Source organism: Cephus cinctus, unplaced genomic scaffold (genome assembly GCF_000341935.2).
Source record: "Cephus cinctus unplaced genomic scaffold, Ccin1 Ccin1_scaffold2608, whole genome shotgun sequence".
Classification (NCBI taxonomy): domain Eukaryota; kingdom Metazoa; phylum Arthropoda; class Insecta; order Hymenoptera; family Cephidae; genus Cephus; species Cephus cinctus.
Genome location: NW_014334309.1, coordinates 119,299 through 145,750, shown reverse-complemented (window position 1 = coordinate 145,750; position 26,452 = coordinate 119,299). Strand labels below are relative to the sequence as shown.

At 38.3% G+C, this 26,452-nt stretch overlaps 3 protein-coding genes and 1 long non-coding RNA gene across 25 annotated transcripts in view; 3 read left to right on the top strand and 1 right to left on the bottom strand.

Annotated features, from left to right (window-relative positions):
• The first annotated feature begins 1,386 nt into the window (after positions 1-1,386).
• Positions 1,387-6,100, top strand: LOC107274290. The gene is made up of 2 exons (XM_015753291.2): positions 1,387-1,564; positions 2,587-6,100. The coding sequence occupies exons 1-2, from the start codon at positions 1,472-1,474 to the stop codon at positions 5,992-5,994; spliced, it is 3,501 nt and encodes a 1,166-aa protein (XP_015608777.1). The 5' UTR covers positions 1,387-1,471; the 3' UTR covers positions 5,995-6,100.
• Positions 6,101-6,200: 100 nt separating this feature from the next.
• LOC107274292 lies at positions 6,201-22,328 on the bottom strand. Of its 18 annotated transcripts, XR_003061761.1 has the most exons (9): positions 21,848-22,328; positions 21,705-21,742; positions 21,515-21,638; positions 13,917-14,137; positions 11,937-12,008; positions 9,622-10,426; positions 7,750-9,543; positions 7,125-7,439; positions 6,201-7,045 (listed from the first exon to the last, which is right to left on the bottom strand). XR_003061761.1 is itself a non-coding variant. In XM_025091545.1 (5 exons), exons 1-4 carry the CDS (start codon positions 21,785-21,787, stop codon positions 7,415-7,417), a joined length of 399 nt encoding a protein of 132 aa, XP_024947313.1. In that variant the 5' UTR covers positions 21,788-22,328; the 3' UTR covers positions 6,201-7,045; positions 7,125-7,414. The 18 variants fall into 18 exon arrangements, 3 of the variants coding, with proteins under 3 accessions (XP_024947313.1, XP_024947315.1, XP_024947314.1); XR_003061760.1 differs by having other exon boundaries at positions 7,750-7,916; positions 8,491-9,543; positions 21,515-22,328; XR_003061762.1 differs by having other exon boundaries at positions 7,750-7,916; positions 9,195-9,543; positions 21,515-22,328.
• LOC112495348 lies at positions 16,785-18,833 on the top strand. 2 transcript variants are annotated; one of them, XR_003061773.1, is made up of 3 exons: positions 16,785-17,552; positions 17,642-18,154; positions 18,244-18,830. It is a non-coding gene; the product is annotated as an uncharacterized LOC112495348 (long non-coding RNA). The 2 variants fall into 2 exon arrangements; XR_003061774.1 differs by having other exon boundaries at positions 16,787-17,552; positions 17,642-17,785; positions 18,018-18,833.
• Positions 19,006-26,452, top strand: part of LOC107274291 — a 27,366-nt gene continuing 19,919 nt past the window's right edge. For 3 of the 4 annotated variants that reach the window (XM_025091534.1, XM_025091532.1, XM_025091531.1), the window contains exon 1: positions 19,006-19,820. The gene's annotated coding sequence lies outside the window, so the exon portion shown is untranslated. The remainder of the gene's footprint in view (positions 19,821-26,452) is intronic. The other variant, XM_015753292.2, reaches the window with a different exon arrangement.

The window sequence follows — 26,452 nt, the reverse complement described above, 5'->3', positions numbered from 1 at the left end:
GGATAAATTATTTTATGAAAAATCTTTGTATATAATCTTTAGCTTTATCTTTACTGCACGCAATTACTCCGATTTGACGATGCTCAGATACGCGTATTATATTTTGTTGGTTAACTAATTTTAATTCTACCGGGTCTAAGTCATGTTAAAGAGTAATCACTTTATATTGCCTATATAAGTATTGTATTTAATTACAACAATACTTGTAAACTCCGATAACTGACTAAATGAATCAAAAAATCATTTACTTTGAACGATACGTACTGGGAGAATCGAGAACGTATAACTTATATCGATTGATATCGTTCTTGCATTATGACTGCAACACACCGTGAAACCGTGCTGCACGACTCGAATACGAGCATTTGTTAATTCGTAGCAGCTTATCCGTTAAAGTGGGAGTAACTACGATATAATACGTCAAAACCATTTGATCACGAATTTATACCTTTTTTTAGCCCAACCATAAAATTGCTTCGTGTCGTTTTCAATATCGTATCCTTTTTACGTTTTCCAGATGGTAAAATCATTGCAGGAAATAATACTTTAGACACATGTAATGCTACCGAGCATTACCTCACATACCTTCGATGATTTGATGGAAAATAAAGTTATAGCGCATCCTTCCAAAGTTAACCCTGGCTGGTTATACTTATTTTCGTCACACGCGGTGTGCCAGATCGATGAAAATGTGTCACGAAGAACAGGTAAAAGAAATACAGTGTTTTTCCAGGTCTAGGAAACCCGGTAGGACGAGCAGATTCGCTACGTAGGCAATACCATCCGATGGTAAATCGAATAAACCAACGAGATTAAGGTATAGCACGTCGCTTTTTCCGTGCACTTAAATCTCCTTTACGTATCGTGTGAATGAAATTCGATTAGTATTGATATAACAACAATGATTCCAACAACCGATAACAGTAAGATTAGTCGTACGATTGAAAGATAATGAATTTTATTTAAATTCGATTACTCTTGAGATTTGAGAGTAAATGATAAATTCTTTTCTTAAATGTTCAATCCGAATAACAATTTTCGTCCTCCTTTCGCCCTTAACTTGACGCTTATTTTATTCCGGCAACATTATGAAACACGTGTCCGTCTATTGACACCTTTTTTATGCTGCTCGTCAAGGCATAAGAACATAAGGTGCCTAGTGGATACTTTTAATGGAGGTGTAAAGGAATCTTTGAGGTATGAAATACGATGAGAATTAATCATTTGATTGGATTCGATTATTAATATGTTTAATAACTGACTTTAAATTTCTTGATCGACGTGCAATTGCGTGCAGAGCAGAGCGCTCTGCAGCAATTGGGAGGAGAGTTTCGGCTGTGTGTAGGTGTTTCGAGGTTATATGTGTCGTTAAAAATTTGATATAAACTCTCGGTGGCATCGACTACTTTGCATTGTTTGCTGGAGCAACCTGCATACGTCGGACGTCGCGACGCTCTTTTTAAAGTAGACAATGTCAGCGCGGGAAATGCTAGTTCAAGGTGGACGATTCTATCGGATGCTCATTCACGCTGTACTTCTTCTTCTGATACTCAACGTCGTACGCGTGAGTGTATTGCTATTAAATATTAATTTCATATAATATTTCAATATCAAAGTAAAATTATTTTACTAATTTTATGCTAGGAAATTTCGAGGTTTCCCGCTCCTTTTTTTTTAATAGTTGCTCATTTGATTTGTCGAGTACACGTCGTATATACAGCAGTGTGAAGATTTGATACCGAACATTATTTTAATTTGCACAGTTCGTTACGAACTTTGAGATAACAGTTATCAGTGAATTTGTGTCGAATTCATTGATTTCTCTAATTAGGACTGAGCTGAATTAATGATTTCCTAAATATCAAAACAATTTATGTAACTTCATATTGCTTGATATTAAGTACAGTCATATCGTTAAAGACGTCGTGGACTCTAAATTATTCTATTTTACTCATAATCAACTAATTTATGGATACTTTACGGTAAGCCGATGATAATTAAAGCGATAAAATATTCGTTAAAAGTGCATATCTATATTAAACGTATTATCAATGACGTAACACGGTGCCATTATTGACAACGATTTAATCGTAGTTCCCGTCGTTGTTCGTAATTACCAAAGAGCTACATTATCTACAAATTTGTCAGAAGAACAAATCGAAAAATACATAGGTTATGCATCGGTGGTATTGAAATGCGAGTCAAGTTAGAAGGGGGTCGTTCGTTGCATGCAATATTTCCGAGCGGTAATAAAATTAAGAATCGTTATCTTCGTTAAAGTTGTCCAACCATATATTTCATTGGTGCCAGCAAACGTGCCTATCGTACAAGAAGGCGAGAACAAGCTACGCAACATATTTGGACACACACATTGCACCGTTGAATAATTTTCGAATCCGTCATCGTGTGCCATGGTAATAAAATTAATCGAACAAGAGTAACCGAGTGCCACTGTAGTTGACAGAAACTGCCTATTGGCGATTAAAAAATATATATATATATATATTTTTAATACATCGATAGATCGATCACGGACAATTAGCATGATAATAATTGAATTAAAATTTGTTTCCACTTTCGTTCCAGGGTATCGACTATGACTCCTTTAGAAACGACGAGGAACCTAAGATGATAAAGAGAAGAAATAACCGACCGCTGAGACGTTATTTGGAAAATGAATTAAACGAGACTCCCGATTACAAAAACACGTACACGGTTCAAGAAGGCACAGAAGTGTTATTGCACTTTGGCACCCTACTGCGTTATCAAATGCTGGACGTCCTTGGCTCCATCATTTTTGAACATTACGAGGACTTCAGTCTGCGCCAGGTCGAGGCCCTCTTCAGGATCTACGACGAGACTATGAAGAGGAAGTACAACATCTTTGAGATAGTACCGAGCGTCTTGAAGTACAGGGACCTAAGACCGTCCTCCTTGTGCAAATACATCCACTTGCACGTGAGAACCTGCCTTAAGGAAACTGCCAGGAATTGCATGAAACTTCGAAAACACGATCAGGCCAAACTACGAACGCAATTTGCGGGAGCCTTGAATTACACCAATTACGTGTATAAGAAGGGTCGACTGCATGAACTTTACCCTGATGTATTTTTCATGAATATGATTGTTCGACATCTTCAGCAGGGTATGCTGACGTTGAATGACAAACTCTTAGCTGGCTTATTGAATCACATTCAGTACGACGAGTACGACGAGAGAGTACGGGAGGCTGAGAAGCAGACGGTGCGACATCTTCTGTCTTCGAGATACGCAACGAGAAGGAATAATACCAGACGCTCCTTGTCCGCGTTTCAGGTCAGCCGATTTTATGCGATAGCGCCTCTTGTCAGATATTATCTTCAAGTTAACTGGCACACATTCCCAGAACCAATTGCTCATAAAGTGCACTTCCTTGCCCAACACGTGATCAAGCACGTCGGATCGATCAATTCGAATATCGAACTTCTTGGCACTGTCTACGAGGGCAATATTTTTCATTTGAAATATTTATTCGACCTGGTCATACCTTCTGATATTGTTGATCCCGATGTAGCTAGCGCCAAGGATTATCTCCTGCGAAAGGTAACGGCTTTAAGGATCGTCGACAAGTTCCTCAGAATCGAGAAATATCAGCAGTCAGGTCCCGAACAACTCTTCATGGAAACGATGCAGCAGCTTATGGACATTGGATTTGCCAAAGACATCGCGATGGCTCTGCACGTTCACGCACAATTCTGGCATCGCAGTGTCGTCGTTGAAAGTCTCAAAGATCTTCTTTTGCTGTTCGATGCCTATGAGAATCTTCGTACCGTTACAGAACATAAGAGATTCATACTCGTCATTGACAGTATACGTGAGCGCTTGTGGAACGCTAAGAACGTCACTATAGATATTATTTGTAACAATCCCAGAGCCTGTCTTCGACTTGGACTCGAGGTTGTTTTAAAATGCGACCTTGTCAGTGTGGAAATTAAAAATTGGATACTCTTGTATTTTGATTTTGTAAACAACAGAGGATCTCTTATGCTGGAGGTTTGTAATGGGCCTAGAGAAAATATATGGACGACAGCATCAACGTCACTAGCGGCAACGAAGCCGACAACGTCGGTGGAAAGACTAGCAACTGCCAAAGTGATGAAAACAATGACTCAGCTGAGTACGGTTACGACAGAAAGTGAGAAAATAGCTCCCGAGGCTGAAATAACGTCTGCGCCAACGACAGAAAGTGTGGAAATAGTTCCCGAAGCGGGAATAACGTCTGCGCCAACAACAGAAAGTGTGGAAATAGTTCCCGAGGCTGAAATAACGTCTGCGCCAACGACAGAAAGTGTGGAAATAGTTCAAGAGCCTGAAATAACGTCTGCGCCAACGACAGAATCGGTCGAAGAGATGACAGATGTTACGATCATAACAACAGAAATTCCAACGAAAACGCCGGTAGTGGCAATCGGAACCAATGTGATCTCCACGACGACAACGTCAAAATCTTATGTCGTAACAACACCAGCACCTGTTGTAACGAAACCACAACTCACAACGACAGAACTACCCATTATTATTGAAACGACAACAGCAGAAAACCCTATAACAGAACCCCCTTCCATTGTAACAACATACGACCAAGAAGAGACGATCATCCCAGATATGGCGCATCATGACACAATACAACCGATCGTAGATAGAGAGAAAATAGCGGGAGAGGCGGTAACTGTTACCCTGCCGACGACAGATGGAATTGAAACAACAACTACTAATTGTACAACGACGGAAAAAACAAAAACTACAATAACTTTGACTGCAGTTCCAATAGGTTCGACAACCTCTCCTTTGATCGTCGCCAACAAAACATCAAAACCTGTTCGTCACGAGGAAACATTGCTGAAAGAGACGATTGAAATAACGGAGCAATCAAGTGAAGCAAGTTCAAAAGGAGTAACCACCACCAATCCACCATCTGTCACAATTAGCGTAACACCATCTACCATAAAGAAAATTGTAAAACCGATACCCGCGAAGGCCGAAACACCTCGACCCACTGAAGTGGTCAATGTTACGTCTGGAATCTCTAAAGTAATTGACATTGATAATAACGCGACGAAACTCTTTACACCAAAACTGAATAAAGCAGTTTTAGCAACTACTAAGGCTTCGTGCGAAGATTCCGGAAACTGTAGCGACGAATGTAGCGATGAAAACTGCTCCGGAAGTGAAGGATGCGTTGGTCCCAATTGTCCAGCAGAATGCAGTGGCGAGGATTGTTCTTGTGCCGATTGCGAAACTGAAGAGTCCAAAGAATGCGTAGGTCCTCAGTGCCAACCACCGGTAGTCGGATGCCCTGGAGGCGATTGCAACGCAGACTCCTCCTCGGAGGAATGTGCGGAAGGTAAAAATTGTCAAAATGACAGCAGTTCGTGCAGTGGCGATGATTGCAGCAAATCAGAAAGTGCCGAATGCACCAGTGGAGACTGCATGAAAATCCCAAGTAATCAAATTAAACAAAATACAGATGTGCCCAAAAATAAGGACGTCGTTGTAATGTGTCACAACCGGAATCCGCATCATCAGAGGAAGAAGAAAAGGATGCAGAAAATGCAACGGAAAATTGTAAATCAGAAATCTCCCTCAACCTTACATTCCTTGATACCAGTTAACATCACTGATAAAAATGGCAAGGATCTGTCTCTCCTGAAGCCCTTAACTAAGCCTGTATACTTTGAACCAGTCTATAACCCATGGCACTCCAATAGACCTTCTTATCCAGCACGACCTCTTTATCCACTTTATCCTCCCATGAGAGGACATCCTGCGTCCTTCTACGCCGATATTTCCGGAAATCTCAATAAAAACCACAACAAGAACACGAATATCAATCAGAACTGGAATTACGTTCAACTGAGAAGACATCAAGTTCATGATGTACCTGAGATGCAAGAACACAATATATCTCCTGTTGTGAGAGTATCTCATCACTTGGACAGTTATCCTGATAAGTAATTATACTATTGACGCTAAATATTAACTATACTATTGTCATGTGAAATTGGTATTGCTGTATTATTTCTCATCTCGAAGGAAAAGTGCATTTTGAGTACTGAATGAATACCCAACAATTCATTTTCCTCTCCCCTTTTTTTTTCGCTAGTCGCTTATTACCCAGACAGCATAAAAATTCTAAAGTCTTTTTTAAGACGTTGAAAAGTTAAACTCCGTCGCATTAAACATCTTTAGGACGACTTTTGGACGGTACGTGTAGTTTGCGTGTATATACAGGAAATCTTTCATTTCAATTTCACGTGTGCTTTTCGTTTCGAAAAGAAAAATTGAAAATGACTTAAGGATTCAATGGCATTTAAAATGTAGACAGTGACGTTCAAATGTGTGCATCTTCAAAGAAATAATTTTGAGGATAACACGGAAAATGCATGTGGGACATACGTAATGCAAAATTGACATCTGACAGTTGGTTAAACAGCTTTATCATTTGTAAATCCGTTCCGTTCAATGGATTACTTGGCAAAGATAATACTATTCCGCATGCAAAATATAAATGGCCTGTAGTCTATCAAATAATGCATTTTCATTGCAGCTTTACTTTACACGCAATCTAGTTTATTTCAAGCTTCGTTTCATTTCATGTCTACCATGAAATCTAATCGGCTTCAACGGTTATATATTGGAGGCAGTAAGAGTTCCGGTTTCCTTATCCAGCAGTTCAGTAACTAATTTCATTTCGATATTTATGTCGCTGCTTAAAAAATATATATATTTAAAATAAATACAGTATTAAAGCACAAAAGACCAAAAATCACGATTACTCCAAGAATTACTTTAACTGGTATCTTTCTCTATTGAATGAATGCTTTCTCTATTGAATAATAGCTATTGCTATTATTTTCTTGATTTAAAAAAGATAACTCGGAAGTGCAATAGCATAAGCAGTTTAAATCTTCGGCGTGTACTTCTCAGTCTGCTCCAAGATGAAAGTGGCGATAGTTCTTTTTCTTCTGACGTCGAAACTGACACGCAATTCTTTGCGGAAACGATTCTGCGATAACCATAAAGAGCATAATTAGAAGATAATCTTGTTAATTCCGATGAAAGTAAAAAGAAAGATAAATACAGACATTTTTAAATGTAAAATCCTTCTCCGACGTTTGTCAACGATTCAAGTAATTCAAAGTTGGCTGACTAGAATTTACATTGCAATCTTCCTGTCACGATGCCGATGGCTTCTTCTAATATAATTTCACATACGGGATCCTCGTTTCGTCTAATTTCGTTTCGTTAATGCCTGTTATCTATCACGCCGACCATTAAAGAAGGTTGTTATCAGTGACTCTTAACTTCTCCCTCCTGTCCAGGATCATTGATTAGAATGTCATGGTAACCACTCAAATAGTGACGTTGAAGATTTTTAAGCAGCATATAAATGAGTGAACCTAAAACGATTAAAGAAAAATTCAATTAACAAGACTAATAGTCATTGGAGCACGTACAGAAATAATATACAAATTGTGTCGGTGACCTTATCAGCATCAAAGATGGTCGATAACGTGGGATTATTTTTTAATAATTCTAAAACATGCTCAACATCGTGCCAATTCAACAAGACATCATCAAGATCAAAATATACTTAGATATTTTCAAGACTAATGACTTAACTGAATTTACACATCCTAAAAAATATACACAGAATACGCATTTATTCTTAATTAGCAAATTCCTCAAGTAAATTCAAAATATATTGACCTTATTGATGGGCCAACTATGATTTCTCCAGTGATTTCAATAAAATCTTCGTTCCTTGTCCTTTCCAGAAAATTATTCTGGGAAAACATTAATTTGGTAATCCGACACATTCCAATGTCGCAATGGTGCACCATATGTTTGATGAAAGTCATTGTTTTCCAATTAAACTGTAACAGGTTTCAAATACATACCGGCTGTTAATCATCAAAATTTAAATACCTGAACGGTATTGATCTCTATTGGGCAACGAAGGATACGATTGACGCATAAAGTGACTCACTGATTTCGATGGCTGTTTTTTTTTAACGAAACTACACTGTTAGAGAAAATGCGGAAGGTGTCTTTTTTTTAATTTTCGATTTAATCACGATAGCCAGCTGATTTTCGAGGTCAAGCGTTAATGATATAATCTCACAAAATTAAGAGTTCCGCATAGCCGCAAGTTCACAATGAATTTTTTTTTATTTTAATTTTCCATGTTTTTGTACCATCATACGTAATAACTGCAATGGTGACTTTTACGACCAAGAAAAAAAAGTAGTTTTATGACACTGAACCGGCTGGTGAAAGTTGACTGGTTACATTTTTTTTTATTAATCGAGGTCAACATTTGAGATGAATGAAAAATTATGGAGACCTTATTGTTGCAAATATATATATATGTATATGCAAGTTATTCTGTCAGACATATGTATATTCAGTGTGTACAATATATATATAATGTGGCATGTTTCCATATACCTAATGTAGCCATATAGGTGAATAGCCATAGGCAAGTGACTTGGTTGGTACACTGACTTCTATAGGTAAAATAAATCTTGTGATATGACAGACGATGACAGTATCAGCTTATGAATGGTAATGGAGTGAGAAAATGATATATAGAACGTTGGAAATTATTGAGACTGGATGTAAATGATGAAATAGAAGGAACGTGTATTATCGAATTATAAAGAAGTTTGGTCGACACGTTTATAAAATAAAATAGAAAATAGAAGACAATCTGTGAGTGGATCTAAAAATAATAAAGTGATGAGAAGCGATTAGTGACCTTAATGAATTATGCCTTCTTCGAAATCGTCCAATATCAAAAAATAACTGTGGAAACTGACTTCAGTCAGAATGGAAATTTCCTTATACATATATTTGACTATCCGCGCTTCAGTAAACGTCTAGTCACTGATACCCTAGAGAGTCATGATAACCAGAAATGAGGAAAAATTCTGAAATCAATAATTAGCAACTGTCTAGCTCATGATCCCCTCGAGGGTGACAATAACCAGAAAAGAGAAAAATTTCTGAAATGTATAATTAAAAAAATATTAAATTATCGTCTCGCTATCGTTTAGCACCCGTTCAGCCACTGATTCCTTAATAAGTTATGATAACTGGAAACGAGGAAACATCTAAAGGAGAAAAAAATACATTTGCAGGTAATCTAGTACCCAATGTGTTTACAACTCAGAGCACATGATGCCATTATGCATATGATACGACTGCAATGGTGTCAATAGTCCAGATGATCCCCCGCGAAGATCACCGAATGTCAAAGGTCACAGTATTTTCCCCTGCAAGACCGTGTTGCATTAACTCAGCAGAGTGTCGTACGATAACGCTCGGGGTTATCCTGCTGACTCGTTTCGAAATTCAAATGATTTCCAGTAGTCGGATGAAAGAATTGGCCGAGCAAATTAGTCAGTCCAGTTTTTTCTTCTCTCTTTAGACTCAGCTGACAAAATCCATGTCTCTCCTGTCGGAGGTCTCCCAAACAATGATGCAAGGACGGAATATCTCCTAAAAAAAGAAAGGACCACACGATACATTACTTTGTCATTATTTTAAGTTGCGCAAACACTTCCTCTATTATCTTACCTCGATATATACGGCGGAAGGCAGAAACTACGCCCAGAGAAAAAGTTTCATCATCCTGCGCTGCGTGTCGCGGGCAAATGGCTGCCTATCAGTCGTGCAATGCGCGTTTAGCAAAGTCAACGAACTCTGATCGATTTTATCGAAGGACACCTTTAGGTGAAACGGATGAGTATAAGGCACCATAAATTATCTCCACCTATGCGTGACTTTTGCAAGCCATTTTCTTTTAAGGTTATTTTTAGTAATAACATTGCATGACGAAAATAATTCGCACGGCAGCGAGCATCAAAGAAATCAATTTTCTTTATATGTCTCTTTGAATAAGGTCAATTTAAAGGAGTTAGCAATGTCTGCGATCGTACGCGGAATTATTTTTTCCATGTTTTTGGAAATTCTCTTCTCCTTTTTTTCTATTCATGGAAGATCCATTGTTCTTTTTATATATTGCGCATTAAGTTGAGTCCTTTTTGATTTCTTGGAACGGCAGTCGTTTGTAGATATATATTTAGAATCTGTTTGGATCTTCTGACGTAGTTTGCATTGTTCGCCGATGGTACCCGAAGCCCCCATGCAGATTTATCATTATCACACGTTGGGCCTCAACAATTTGTTTCTTCCATGATTTGTTTCTCCGGCCGTGAATCATTATCGAAAATATTCAACGTCATTATTCCTTGGACGTTTTTTAATTATATTTTCAATATCAATTGGCAAACATATGTACAACTGTATTTAGTGTACACACACGGGCACACATCTACTTCCTCCATTTCAGTAAAACACTTAGCTCCTATTTAAATCGTACCTGCAAAATAAATATTAGTTTTATACACAGTAAATGTCGTTACAACTGTTAGAGAAATCAGCCATCCATTAATACATACAGGAACTTCTGACAATACGAAGAAGCACGTGCCGCTTTTTGAATACAAATTAAGCAGTTAATAATATCTTTCGTTCAATAATCTATTCAAAATGATGAATGTACTTTACCTCGGGATATTCAAAAGACCTCCTAATTTCGATGTTTCCTCTTTTAGGAAATATTACACCAAAAAAATGTTCAACTACCACTGAGTAAAAAAAACGGTGAAATTCTCCGAAGCAATAAATCATATTTCCTCACTTCCATTTACTTTGCACGAACAGATGATATTACGGTAAGTAATGATGATTTTTGCAAAAAATACCAAAGCACAATTTTTAATATCGTATTACCTTCTGTTCTCGATTATTATTGTAAATCGTAACCGATGATACCGATGAAATAACAATGGCAAAGGTAAATCGAGTAATGCAAAGTTTAACATAGAAAGAATGAAGATGATCCATATACATAAATTCATACGTGGATCGTGTCACTACTTCTGTTACTTATTCTGATTCCTATATACATTTGCGCTACTGACATTCTTTATGCCGATCACGTTCACTGACATTCACAATCAGTCTGCGCTCCCCTGATTCCTCATTGCCGCTCGTTCCTTTTGCGTGCGTGCACGTGGCGCTTGAAACAGTTTGCCTTTTTAATCTCTCAAACTTTCGCATACCTCAACCGACACTCAGTCACACGTTAGGCGTGAGATTTGCGACGTCAAATATTTTCGATGAGATGCCAAGAAAAATATTTATAAAAAAAGTAATAAGCGCTCCTTGATTTTAAGCAAAAAGAATATTATTTTTTATCCAAAAACCGTTTACAATCTTTCCTCGTCATGAATTTGAGTGTTTACAGGAAATTCAAGTAAGATGCTAATGTACCCCTACGTGAAACAAAACATCCTTATGTTAACATGCTGTCATGCAAGTTTTACATGTTTTGCTCTGAATGTAACAATAAGAATTTTTATAATTCTAAGTATATTATGATAAAATGTTAAATTAGTGTGATTAAATAAGATCATTTCTTTGTTTAATAATTCCTTTATCTTGCTGGCAATTCCTCGTGACTCAAAATTTTTAGTCGATACATCATCTTACTTTAATCATTCAAAGAAATGTAGTAAACTCTGTCACGGGTGATCACCGTGGTCGCGTACGCGTTAAGATTATTTGTCTTCTTATGTGTCGTCATTGATTTCGTCTTTTCAATTTTCACAAATTTACATTATTGTCATGAACTTTTGCATAAACATGCGGCACTGGATCCTATTAGAATTTTTCTTGTCACGCAGTAGGGCGAATAACCCAAATACTAACTGGGGTCCTATTTCAATTTCTACAGCTGTCCTACTGTACATCCTTGTTTAACCTTATGGAATTACACGGTCAGAATGACAGACTTTTCTAACCTAATCAGCAATTGGGATATTTACCTTAGTACGACAAGAACCAGGGACTCCTTTCGGCAGCGACCATCAGCCTTATGATGTTCCAACAAAGGAATCCTTGTACCATGAAATTCAAAAGGGTAATGTTAACCTCTCTTTCATCTACCTGATCCATATATTCAGTCTGCTGAGTCTACAGCCGTATCGTATTTTCTGCTCTTGCGATTTCTTCTTACACGCTCCCTTTGTAGCGTAATACTTGAATCGCTGCACATACTTAGTCCCTTCTAGAACCTTCAGTAACTCGTCGGCCGATATTCATTCCGCTTATGGGATTTCAATTTTTTCATTAGTCATGATCAGTAACGATCGCACAGCACTGGAAACTCTTATTAAAGGAATATTATACATTACGCGTGTCACTTCAAATAAATAGGAGCAATTTGTATCATTAATTAAAATTAACCGTCTATGATACTTTATAGCTTCTCTAGAAGGCGTTGGGATCGAAAGTGTCATGGCCGTCGTCAACCGCGTCAACCGTATTCATTCGTTCCTACGCACGGCGGTTAAATTCAAACGCAAGGAACAATGGAATACAGGAACAAGGCGCTTTGTCACGCTCAACCAAATTAATGGCTACAAAATCGTTCGATTAGAGCCGGAAGAGTAAAAATACACGTCTGCTCAATTGCGTCATCCCGCATTTGTGCTGTTCTGACTTACGTAAACCAAAATGGGAAATCACTGTGCCGTTACATCGATTGCAAACGGTGGCTTTACATTCTACGCATACGAAATTGATTAAATTCCCTATTTTACTTCCGCTGGTAATATTTTTCTCTGTATTGAATAACCAATTGCTCCGATATGGATTATGGGACATCCATTCTTATGGTACACTTGAGGAGGTAGGATTATCAAAAGAAATCTAATTAATGGTTCTGAAATAATATGAAGTATGAAAATTAAAGAATATATCTCGGTTTTTCGATTTGGCTCAACGATTATATATTGTACAGCAAATATTTTGAGAATGGCACTATATTGTTTATTCGCAAAAGTAAAAAAAAAATATACAATAGGAAACCTGTCGTTCCACCTAAAATTTTGTTTTAAATGAACCCTATGACGCAATTCATTTGACTATAGCAAGGACTTCCGCTTGCCATTACATCCGTTTTCTTCTATATACGATACTAGTTAAGCGATACATCATTTATTTGAATCTAGTATTTTCAGTATCTTTGCAAGATAGAATTTTGAGTTAAGGAAGAAAATTAAAAAATTAAATCTACAAGAAATTAGTACTTTGGCAACTGTGACACTTTCCTACTAACCGCGCAATTCAAATTGAATACAGGACACGAGCATTGCTGATTAGTTATAATACGTTTGAAATAATTCGTTCGAATTTGCAGAGTCTGCAGGAAGAACTGCAAGTGATGCTGATTAAAAATTATCTCGAAATGCGTGGCCTGATTATATTACCATCCGTACCCCCATTAAAATACATTGTAATATATGATGAAGAAGAATGACGAGAATATTGAGAAAGTATTGAGGCAATTTTTATATGAAAATTTAAAAAAAACATTTTTTAAGGTAAGTGAAATTGAATTAGCGTTCAAAGTAACCAAAAATTATTATGATAGTAATTCAATTGAAATTTTCGAAAAAAAAGAAACAAGAGCTAACAAAATGAAATTTCAAATTGAAATTAGACTTTTGATCATTCTTAAATCCATTATGGCAGATGATAATTGGCTTGCGAAGTACGTCCATTGATGGGCGTCGCGACGCGTCGCTGTCCTCTCTTTCAATTTTGAAGACTCGACGGGAACTTCAGACGTTTACTGGGAACAGAGTCACGAGGAAATATTGAATGGCGCTTGTTAACAAAGCGTAGTTAGCAAATGGCTGTCATGTGACGCCAAGTGTGAACATGTGACTACGTGTAACGTATTATGGTTGACACGTGATTTTTTAACTCTTAAAAAATTCTTATAATCTTTCAATACGTACCGAAATTCTTGTCAATGAGGATTTTACTTGTTTCACTTGAAAGATGACGAGAAATGAATATCCGACTGTGAATGTTTCTTTTTAATTTATGCTAAGATCCAGAAATCGAGTTTTGCAATAAGCGATTCTTACTTTAGCACTGTGGCACGTAATTAGCGCATTCCTTAAGGATTACATCGAACTTCATTATCTGCTTGTCAGGTTTCAACGCAGATCAATCCCTGTAAACAAGCAGGGGAATTACTTACGAGTCTACGATGAATTATTGATACCAGTAATTATAATATAAAATATAGTAAATTATAGTAATCAGTCTTGACAATTAGCTGTATATATCATGCAATAGGGATCAATTTTAAAATCTGAATACGGACTTTTTTTTTACTTATCAGCTTATCGCAAATCTTATTTATTTTTTTTTTATTTTTGCAATACATCATTTGGTTGGAGTTCGTCGACTTCGCACGTGTTATGGATATGGTTGCAAAAACTGCGTAAAGTTGCAAGCTTGAATAATACGATTAAAAATGGATGACGATAGCGTCTGATAAGTATTTACTTCAACTATGATGTTCTCATTGAAAAATTTTGAAAATTCAACGAAATTAATTAGATTCAAAAAAATATTTCATCAAAGACACCTGAAAGTCACGTGCCAAATTGAATTCTGGAAAATCAAAGCAACAGCAACGTACAGTCCTGGTCAGAAGTATTGGCACAGTACACCACTGATCAAACGTATGAAACTCTACCAATACTTTTGACTGGTACTGTATTCATTAAAACAGACTCAATCCCACCGATACAGCACTAAAATATTTGTACAATTAAAAAAAAATAGTTTCTAAATATAATTCGAGTCCCCATGTACGACCGACTGAAATAATACCTCGATGTTTTCACTCGGAATAAAAATTATTTCAAGCGACCACGGAGACTCGTATATTTTAATTAACGCGATAACCTAACAGAAGCCTAACAGAAGCCATCAGAAGCAGCGTTCAAGCCACCCCCAAATAATTTGTAACGTTTCGTTTAATTTGTCTATAATAAAAATGAATATCCCTTGCCACCCAAATACCGAATACGCGAATTTTAATTAAAATTTCATCAAGCCAGTTTTTCATAATCATAAGTCTAATATTGTTGACCTTGCGTTACCATTTTCCTTGATAATCCTCCATGCGTGTTTTTGTACTGTCATCAATTTTTACAAAGTTACTTCTAAGCATAGACAATATTTTAGGATCATACAATATTAAACTAAGTCCCAATATAAAAGCTGATATCAGCCACGATAATTTGTCAAAGCGACATACTTGAAAGTCGTATTATTTTTCATCGCTCATTTTTATCTATACTAAAATATTAACTGTTAATTACGACGAATGATATACATGATCAATTCTATTTTACGTGAACAATCGTATGTATAAATAGTCGTGTGATATTTTTTAAACACAAAAATCAATACTCACCTCTATCTATATATAATATACACGTAAGCGACAGACGTCGTCTTCATTCTCAGTGCTGCGTATTTATTATTGCTGGAAAGTCCAAGTATTTAGATCGCAAGACTCAGTTTCAAACTGTCGCGAAACTGTCAGCAGACGCCAACAGTAATGAACGAAATATGAGAAGAGCCTTTGCGTCTTGCCAACCTTTGTAATGTAATGTCATTAAAATGGGAATACGGCTTCGAGCGTAGCACAGCGTCAAAGTTTTCAGGTTAGGTTCATTGGGTAGTAAAGCCAAAGTGAACTATAGGTATAGTATTATTGGTCTGAGCTCCCTTTAATAATTTTTAATTGAATCACTGAGAGCTCCGTTAATGAATTATAAATTGAAGTTGAAGCTAATGTTCGACATGGAAAGATCGGCGAGGCAAACACAGCCTTCGTTACTTGTGACTCGAGAGAGATGTCGCCACTGAAGCAACGGCTAAGGGTGGCAAATTAGAATTAGACAGTTTCTCCATGGGAAGGAGAAAAGAGGTTAGTTAATTTAAAAAGTGATTGTTATTGAAATTAATATCAGAAAATACTTATTAGTTACGATGAAAAATATGTTTAAAAAAATGTATACCAATTTAATTGTATAATTAACGAAGTACGTCAGATACTCAAGTATGCAGACTTGTCAGAGATATTTTTTGAGCGAGTTAAAAAAATATCGAGACAAAAAGGGATCGGCTGATATTGATTTTCACCAAAGAAGGTGATCCTGCTGATGATGCTAATAAGGAAAAGAGTTAATTACAAGTAAGTGGAATTTAGTAACTTGTTCGTAACCATCTATGAAGAGACTGTTAATGGCTACATCAATTCCTGGGCAACCTTATTGAGAGATTCGACATTAATCTTGAAGATTCAAATAAGGCTCGCTTGTCGGAAATCATCCTTTGTCGAAACTCATTTGCGATAGCTTCACTTGTATATCTAGATATGCCATGACTGTATATACATATATCGATCTGAGTATCGACAGCTATTGAAATAATATATGGAATTACTGTACCGTAGCCATCTTCTCAAGGTTTACTTCAAGGAATAGACGTATACTCAAGGAATAATTTTTCAACGCTGTGAACTGAGCTTTAAGTCGGACTGAAATCGAGGTTCGACTTAAGGATGGCGTCTGTTGTATCGATAAATGCTAGCAGCTGATATTAAGGGAGAAAATAGTGAATCCGGTGGGTGCAGGTGCACTTATCTCAGCCAAGTAAACCGGATCAGGAACAAAGAGTATGAAAGTGAGATGTCGCCTTCGTGGCTCGCGATTCATGGTAGACGGAAGGTGAAAATGAGCGGACTTGGGGTGGGGGGGGACGGGGGGGTGAATAGAAAATAAAATTTTTCAAACGTGCTATTTTTTTCTTCTTTTTTCTTTATTTTCTGCCTTACAATTTGGTTTGTGTCTATTCACTTTGGCTATTTTCTATCTCGTTTCCCTTGATGGTTCTGCTTCTCACGAGGCTGACGATATTCGACTTAATGAGACGAACAAAAAATGACATGAAACGATTAAGCGATTTACCTGAGTCAATGTTTTAAAACATCAAATTTTCCAGGAATATGATTTTAGTATAAACGATTTTATATTATTTTTTTTTCAGAAACTCTCAAACGTACTGATAATAATAACTTGTCTTCGAGCGACCTTTTAGGTGCTCTTAATCCTGTTATATTCTTACGAACAATTTAATGACGTCCAATTTTGGATTTCTTTTTTTAAATTCACATACTGACGCATCGCAGTGGATTCAATATCGATATATCTATTCGATTTTTCGACATTGTTCAAGGCATTTTTCATACAGACGAACTCTATTGTTTAAGGTATATTTGTATATTTTACGGTATACCAGGAATATTTTTTATCAAATATTATTTTGAAAAGCACGGCAGGGTAATAATAACATTTAGCCACGTGTGTCGCGCCACGAGTATCGTCTATCTATTTTTGGCTACAAGATGTAGGAGCTTGCTTTTTTAATGATGGATTGAAATTAACAGAATACCTACAACAAACCGGATCACCCACACGATATGATAAAATCCATATATAAATTGCTGATATATCAGAGACACGGGTAAAATACAAGGAATACTAAATGAAGTCTAAAAAAGAAAGGTTAGTAGATATTTATGGCGTAGATGTCTTATTAAATTATTGTTTACATTTGACATTGAAAAAAATAATTCATATCGTACTTTGTTCAGCCCTGCTGGAAGCAACGAGCAAGAGAAATGGCCAAAATCTTTTCTTGAACGACGCTGGACGCCGTGACGCCCACAGGCAGCCATTCCTTTTTACTGGTCATACGGAACCACATGAGCTGAACAAAACACTCTAGTCATTCGCAGGTAAATTACTTCCAATGTCCTTCTCTTAGGTGACGTAACAATTTATGCCTTGTTCAATGTGTTAATTCTAACCTTGAAAATTAGCGAATTTTTTGGAAAAATATTTTTCAAAACTGCAAGTCTTGGTTGATAGGAAATTAATATAATTTTGCTAACCAACCATTGAGACTTGTGATTTATATTATGACTGTATTTTTAGATATAAGAATATTTCACCCGTTGCCATTTACAGTTTTAGGCTTACTCATTGACTGCCAATCAGTGATTGATAATTCCAATGCAATTTTTTGCCAACTTTATTTTTTGACACTCATTGTCTGCTAAAAGAGGATGTACTAATGACTATATGGCGTGTATATAGGATAAAGGGTGTAAACAATGACAAAATTCATAATAATCAGGATATCATTACTGGCGTAAGCTACCTGAGGGTAATGACTAAAAAAAATGATTTTTAGGCAGAACAAATGATTATATAAAGATGAATCGTCCCTGGTTACCTTCCAATGTCATAGACAGGATCTGGTGATACCCATACACCATTTAATTAATGACGGTCAAGGTGAGAATAATTGAAAAGGTCTAATTTAGGATTTTAGAAAACAACGGAGAAAAAATTGCGCAACCGTTGACGCAGTAAATATCCAGTCTTCGGTGTAATTTAGTCTTGATCGGCATTAATTAAAAAAGCATTGCTTCCAATTCACGGGATAATCGAGTAAGGAAAGTATAGATGGTCGGTATACGGTAAAGTTGAGCACCTCAATTACCAAGAACGTAACAGTATGCATGCCATTGAAAAATTGGCGCATTATTCCCATGCATTATAACCAAGGAGAAACATGCATAGTTAGAAATTCTAATCGATAAGAGGAATCATGTGGAGCAGAGATGATTGCGGAGCCTGTTACGAAGATTGAAGCAAGAAAAACCGGTGTTTAAGCGGACAAGACGGGCATTTATTCAGGTAGGGACAGGCAGGCATGCATTCGGCAGACAGGGCGATCAAAAGTCTGCGCCTTAGGGTGAAGAAGCATCGCAGTGCTTGCATGGTGCAGAGGTGCAGAGAGAGAGAGAGAGAGAGAGAGAGAGAGAGAGAGAGAGAGAGAGAGAGAGAGAGAGAGAGAGATGAAAAGTTAAAGAGAAGAAGAGAGAAAGAGTAAGAATAGGACAGAAGGGAAGCAAAAGTGTCGATTGCAGGCATCGTTGCCAGTTCGTGAGTGCGCATGCGCAGGAGCATAGTCGGGTTGGTGAATCGTGAGCCCTGAATCCTTGCGTCTGGAAAGGCCGAAAGTTCGATGCAAGTCGCGTGGTGGTTCGTGGGCGAATGGCTACAAGCTGGTAGGCATTGTGGAAGAATATTAGCTGGTGCCAGCTGGGGAATGGGCCAGGACGGCGATGGCGACGGAGACGGGAAGAGGCAGTGGCAGCGCCGATGCGAACCAAGTCAGCCGGTTGGATTGGAGTGGCGGACGCGTTTGCCTCGCCGTTAATTCAGGCTTCTCTCTCAGTAGTGTTCGGAGTGCTCAGCGTGCTCAGAAGTGCTCAGCAGTGTACTGGCCGGTACCGGCAGTACTAAGAGAGACGTGGAAGCGAGAGCACGCGAGATACACACGGGTTCGAGTGCACTTCAGCTGCAGTTTACCTGCTATAGGCAGCTGACCGAGCCTCCTGATTTATTTCTCTTTCTTTCTCACGCGTTCTCTTGCTTGTCGGATAAGATAGGCAGAAAGAAAGCAACAGGGAAAAGAGAAGAGATACTGGGATACCGAACCGTGGATGAGTACTTGGCACATCGTCATTTCTCAGTTGATAAATATAATACTGAAAAGTCGATGCTCGCAGACGATACTCGGAGCAGAATTCTCTGAGGAATTCTGACTCCTCGAAGCGTCCGTCTCTTGGTTCCTGGCAAACGTCGATATTGCTATATTCGAATCTCCTGTTACACGTGGAGTTTTTTATCCGTGTCCTCTGTGAATTCGTGATTTGTGTACTCAATGCTAGTGCAACGACTGGAATATCTCTGTTGACGGTGAGTACACATGTAATAAGAATGTTATTCGTTAGTTTGTTGACTCTGGTAGAATTTATTTTTTAAAGAATATATTTGTAATAGAAGACAGCGATTAACACGATAAGGATGATGCCCCTCCATCTTGCATTGGAATCCGTTGTTGAATTCAAATTTTTGACAATAGCTGGATAAAAGATTTTTTATTGTTTAATACTCTTTCTTTTACATTCCATTAATTTTGATTTTCACGCTTTGACTGTGTTTTTGGCTTTGTCACTCGATCCAATATCCGTCGCAATCAGGATTCTTGAATGATTTAAAATATACCTGTCAACCGTTGTTCTTACCAAAGACAAATATTTTCTTATGAACTTCTGTGTATGTTCGGTCCATTTAATTATTGACACGTTCGATAATGCTTTTTGCCATAACGTAAACATTCTTCACGGTTCCTACAACTTCGTTTACATCTTTATCCTGCGTTACCATAAGGAAATTACTTTTGTCAATTTTTTAAATTCTAGGTATGTATAGAAGAAAATTAAAATGGTTATCTGAATTAATTTACGTTTGACGCTTTGATAAATATTATCGGCTCGTACAGAGTGAGCTCGTTAATCTTTAAGGAGTCTGTAGGAATTTTACTTATTGTTAGTAAAATGTTACGAAATTCTGAAATCAAAGAGGAAATAATCATTGCTACTTGCGTGTAAAGTCATGTCCCTGTAAATCACATGTGAATGTTATTATGCAGGCTGGTTAGCGATTTATGTCATTTGAAAGCCTCGTGCGAAGACTCGAGATGACTTATATACATATGTATGTTGACTGCGAACCCAAGAGGAGATATTGGAGCTGCAACTTCGTTTTCAATGAAATTTCGCGTGCACGTGCATACGTCTAAATGGTCATGAGCATATTACTTTTTTTTCTTCATTCAAAAGTAATTTTTGAATGGTTCAACATTATCTTTCATATCTGCCACACCACTATTTTTATCTGCCAAATGATGATTCACTATTCAGAATGAAAAACCTTCAGTTAAATGTTGAAGCGTAGAAATTACTAACTGCCAAAAAAGAAGGAAGTTTTTCATCGAAACTTATCTCAAGCATTATTATTGGTCTATTATTAGAGGTTCTCGTATCTGTCCATAACAAAGAGAATGTTTTAATGAATTTCGCTATTGAGAAAACGACTGACATTCTCTCGGTACGGTTAAACATTAGTCTGATTAAAATCGAATTAAAAGAGTGTAATTTTTGTCAAAAAAGAAACAGTGCACTTCGGAATACCTTAAGCTCGTAAGGTCGAACAATTTATGCGTCTCGAACCCGCATCGAGGAAACTCCGTTCGTAAACACGTTTCGTCGATGCTTTCCTGAAATTTACATGACTCGTACGCCTGGTTGATAGTTATGTAACGGAAAATGCCAATCCCAAGGAATTCCCAAAGAGGCATCAACGTCTTCCAGCGATTGAGTCGTTACATTGAATATCGACCTTTTCGTTAATTTGAAAATTGATTAAAAGCGTTCGATAATCCATTTTTTTTTAAATTAGCCTAAAGAGAAATTTTTTTTTTTCAAACTCAGAATTATCAATCAGTTGTATTGAGCATTACGAACTGTGTTCCATTAAAAAATGATTTTTCCTTTTGAGAAAATTAAGGGAAACAAGTGACTATAGAAACAAGTTTCTTATGTACTTACCTTGTACAGACAATTTGCACACGCTGCGCATATCCGCCTGAAATGGTCGGTGCTAATTGCACATGCACCAGTGTTGCGGTCCACGTTTACAGTTGCGAACAGGTCGAGTAACAAATGATCTGACCTGGAAAGGTTTCCCGTTCAGGTGCAACGCTCGATGCGTCCTACGACTAGTACAATAAGAAGTTACATGACTAAGCGTGTGATTTCCCAGTCGTGCAGAATTCCCTGCAAAACACGAGATGCAACCGATGCGCTTATCTTGATTGACATTCGGTAATCGGTCTCTTGATATAATACGAATTCGTTTGCATTGCCAATAACTTATTATACCTATATAGTTCCATGCTTAGTTTTTTCGATCCTCAACATACGCCGTCGGTATAAAACTTTTGTAACGACAAGGGTGCACCATAAGGTTAAACCGGCGACGGGAGTGTTAATTCTACCAAGACGTACAACCCGTAATGACACCGAGTCGATATCAACAAAGAATCCATTGGTTCTAATAAATCAATTAGAATAGTCAGGACCACCGCCATCCAGTCTAGACAGCTCGATGCGGAGACGCTTTTTTAAGCGGCCAAGAAAGATGGCCGTCGGCCAAGGGTACCAACGCTCGCCGGACCTGACCCACTGGCCCTCTTGTCTTCTCGTGAAATTTCAAGACTGTCGCCCGCGTCTGCCGCCGCATCCGTTACACGCATAGAAACACGCCGTTAACTTCAACTGTCACTCACGGTCTTAAAGGCCAAACCAACAATGAAAAGTCTTAGGTCGATCGACGTTTGCCATTTTGTGCCGAACAGCGACGCGTCCTCCAGCAGACTGGTATATAGGTATGCCCTGACGCTTTGACTCACGTAGTCGCCGCTACGGTTTACTTGACTCGGCGGGAAAGGAACTCCTTTTGAAATATTTAATGCGATTTAAATATTGCCGATGCACTTCGCGTATCGCTTCACAATAATTTATTTGGACAAATTTATTTGGCTCGGGAAAATCTGACAGTAGTATTTGAGATCCGTAACGGTCGCGGTTCCTTGCTTTCGTAATTGACAGGTTAGGCAAACGGAAGTAATTCGTACTCGAGGAGCGGAAAATTTTGAAATGGACTTTTCGACCTCTGAAAATAATAATGAAATTTATTAATTTGGCATCACGTAAATTTAGTGCATTTTGATATTTCATTGTCGTTGACCGATGATTTCTCATTGTTCTCGTAACTACTGGTACCAGCCTCATTCTGTGATAGTTAATTTATTATCGCATTTAATTAATCGACGGGTCCTGTTTTTATGTTATACGCGTCGGTTTTTACTGTGACGTATATTTCTCTTATCGTACGATCACATTACGCATTTTTTTATGCCTATTCCGAAAAACGTATGATTATCGCACTCGCGACATACCGTACGAGTTGTAAATACACATTACACATAATTACGATACCAATAATTTCGTAACTTGATATCACTTGCATTATTGATACATTGAAAATACGTCAATGAATAAAAATTCGCATATCCATCGCGTCACAATGCTTTATCTGAGTATTGAATTATGAAAAAAAATCTATCTACGTAATTGCAACATCACTGATAAATAATGACGTTATTACTGTCAATAAATCGTTAAACCCGATCAGAAAATATTCATAGAAGTAACATTATTTTATTATCACACAGAAGTCACGAAGTCAATGACTGCACACAGCTAAAAAAACGCCGATATGCATCCAATAATAAAAATGCATATATAAAGCAGCAGCAGCTTCTAACCGTCTTGAGCGAAGCGGTAACTTCAAATCGCAAAAGTACTTCGTGGAACGCATAGGTCGAGTAGGCGTGTCTGGGGTGGACAGACACGGGTCTCAGGGCGCGACGTCGCCCGATGGAAACGATCGTGCAGCAAACAATGGTCGTCGGGTAGGCGGTGACCAAATATTGAAAATAATGTTAATGGGGGAGTGGGTATGATAAGCATCGAGAAAATACAGCTTGGGTAGCAAGCAACGATATGTGTATAGAACGGGAAGGTCTTAGAGAAAAAGCCAGGACAATTAGTGTCCAATTCTCACGAGAGATGGCGATTGCGACGCAGAAAGATTTTCAACCGTCGCTCGTTATCTATTTTCTTTCGGAATCTTTGTCTCTTCTTCTTCTATTTCCGCCGCGTTACTTTAACCCAACTACCTACATATGTTGTTTTCTGTTATTCACCGAGTGACCTCTGTAGGCTCTGTCCGCTGCGTAGAGGGATTTTTATGGTCAGGTCATATTTTTATTATTTTGAAATTCACCGATGATGCTTTTTCTACGAAGTCTATTCTACTTACGTTGTTATGTTGGCACGTTTGCACTTTTTTTTTTATTACTTGGAACGTCTTTTACTTGTTTTCTTACGTTTGCTTTTAGAGGATTGTCCGTGGGTTATAGGTATACCTACGGCGTGCGGTGGTTAAGTGAACGAGAGGTTTAACACTGTTTGTACATCGTTATCGTTACCACGCGAAGTGTCTATTGGATATTTTTTATTTATTTAATGGGACTCTTTGATTATTAGGAATAATAAAGGGCTCGAGGTACGCTCATTAATGATTCAACACGATCGTATTTTTTTTGCTTTGCAACATGGACGCTGCCTTGAACTCGGCTTCCAACTTGTCATAGACTAAAGAATATAAAGGATGGAAAACATGTCCTACGTAGCGGTTGAGAGAGAAAAGATGCCAAGTAACTTTAAGTAAAGTTTACGATACGCTAGGACTGAGGTTAAAATTGAAAAATAATCTTAACCAGAATACCAATCGCTCTCTCGGAGAATCCACTTGTGAAATACAGCCCTGTCAGTCGAAATAGAAGGTTTCGATAACACTGGTTACGAGTACCCATGATTCCATCGTTTACATTGACTGTCCCGTGGCGAAAATGTTTAACGGACACGATCGTCTGTCAAGCGACTCCTGAATACTTTCGGGAAGGAGTGTACCTTTCGAAAGAGTCAGACTCGGGGGATATTAAAGCTCACCGAAAACTCCTTTCTTAATATTTCACGCTGTTGCGAGATCAGCGTGTTTTTCTTTCGAAAATCACGATAAACTCGATCGTTCGCTGAGTCAAGCAAACGATCCTGCGAATTGAACCAAGTGAATAACACGAGTCGTATTTCCCGCTGAAATTCAAATCACAAGCAACGAAACCCGACGGGCTCCTCCGTGCAATATATATACACACACCGTGCAGCGGCCTTAATCGCAATGGGAATGGGCGAAGACACAACAGCCGTAGGCTTCTGGCGCAGCTGCGTCCAGAGGCCCTGGAAGAGATTACTTTCCTTTACGTAACGACAATTTCTATACAAACGTTCACGCCCGGACGTTCCTGACTTTGCGTTGAGCAACAAGCAAACCGTGCGTAACAACCTAACAACAATGGCCGCCGTAGCGACAGCGCCAAAACACCGCTGCCAGTTCGGTATAACGGAGAGGAGAATGTATGGTAGAAAAAGGAAGGTGAATTAGAACAATATTCTTTGTTTGGCAACGACCGAGCGCAGTGAGTCGTTTCTTTGTACCTTGACCAGTGTCGTTACACTCTCGAGCGGAAGTCAGGACCGACAGGCATCTGGCTCGTAGATCGAAATGATTTCTTGGTAAATAAATAAATGAAACAATTTTGTCTTCCTTTTAAATAACGATCGAAGGAGTGTACACTGGATCGATCGTAACCCACGGAGCCACTTGCTCTGTTGATTAATATTCCGCTCATGCCACACGGACGGGCACAATACCCGCGGCCGGTTTCTCTTTCCTTGTACGAAAAATACCTCTAGCGGCTGAATCCGTTTGGTTAAAATTAGCCGAATAAATATTTATCGTGGGAACTCATTGGCTGCACTTTAAAGGCACGCTTGCTGGCCCACTGCACTTTCCACGTGGCTCTATAATTACTGCTCGGCTGGAAGCAGCGTGGCGATGAACTCGTCTCTGATCTTTCAACTCAAAGCGAAGCGACGAGCTGATTGGCCAATCACGAGGATTGGCACTTTAACGTGAGACTAGGTAAACAATTGAATTATATACATGCCAAGATCGTTTTTTAACCGATCAAAATAAATATCGACGATCGTTAATCGCGCTCGCGATTAATTACACGGACGTTACGTACGTACACCCGAATAGGTATCCACGCACGTGTTCGCTCTTAATAACTGTTTTTCATTGTGCGTGCACCTTAATGTCACTGCGGTATCGCTACCACCGGCCAAACACCTGTGGAATCTTTGACCAGTGCTTTTGCTCGGACAAGACTATTTATTTAAAATTTTTTTTATATCTCCCACAGATCTATCAGACTCATCGTGAAAAATGGGTAAATCACAGATTTATCTGTCCGATCGATCGGACATTTTGTTTTTTCACCATCTTTAAACGTCCCTATCGATTCTTGATTCTGTAACGAGATTAATCGGCAAGTGTAGAGATGAGTCGTAGCAATAAAAAAAATGTATAGGAATTGACGAATAAGACGCGCGAGAGACGTTGCTATGGTAGCCTGTGTCATGTGTGCTGGGATGCTGCACCCTTTCGCTGAGAATGTCTCCCCTCCCTCTATGGACCATCTTCAGTTTCTTCATCATCGCTCGACGTTTCGCTCATCCGATAGCTCAATCACTTCGTAATACAATTCTCGCGTCCTCCCACGTCAGATTCACTCGACATATGGACCATATATGCTTTGATCTTCGTACCCTCTTCTCGTCGTTTACTCAACCGCTGTCTTTACGAATATCAATATCTCCAAGACCCCCGACGCTCCTCGGCGGAGCAGCTGATTCAGTTTGATTGGTCAGATTGACCGAAGCTTCACGATGACTCATGTTCTTCGTGCAAGAGGGAAGTCCCGTATCCATTAGGACTGGTTCTCCCCCCCCCCC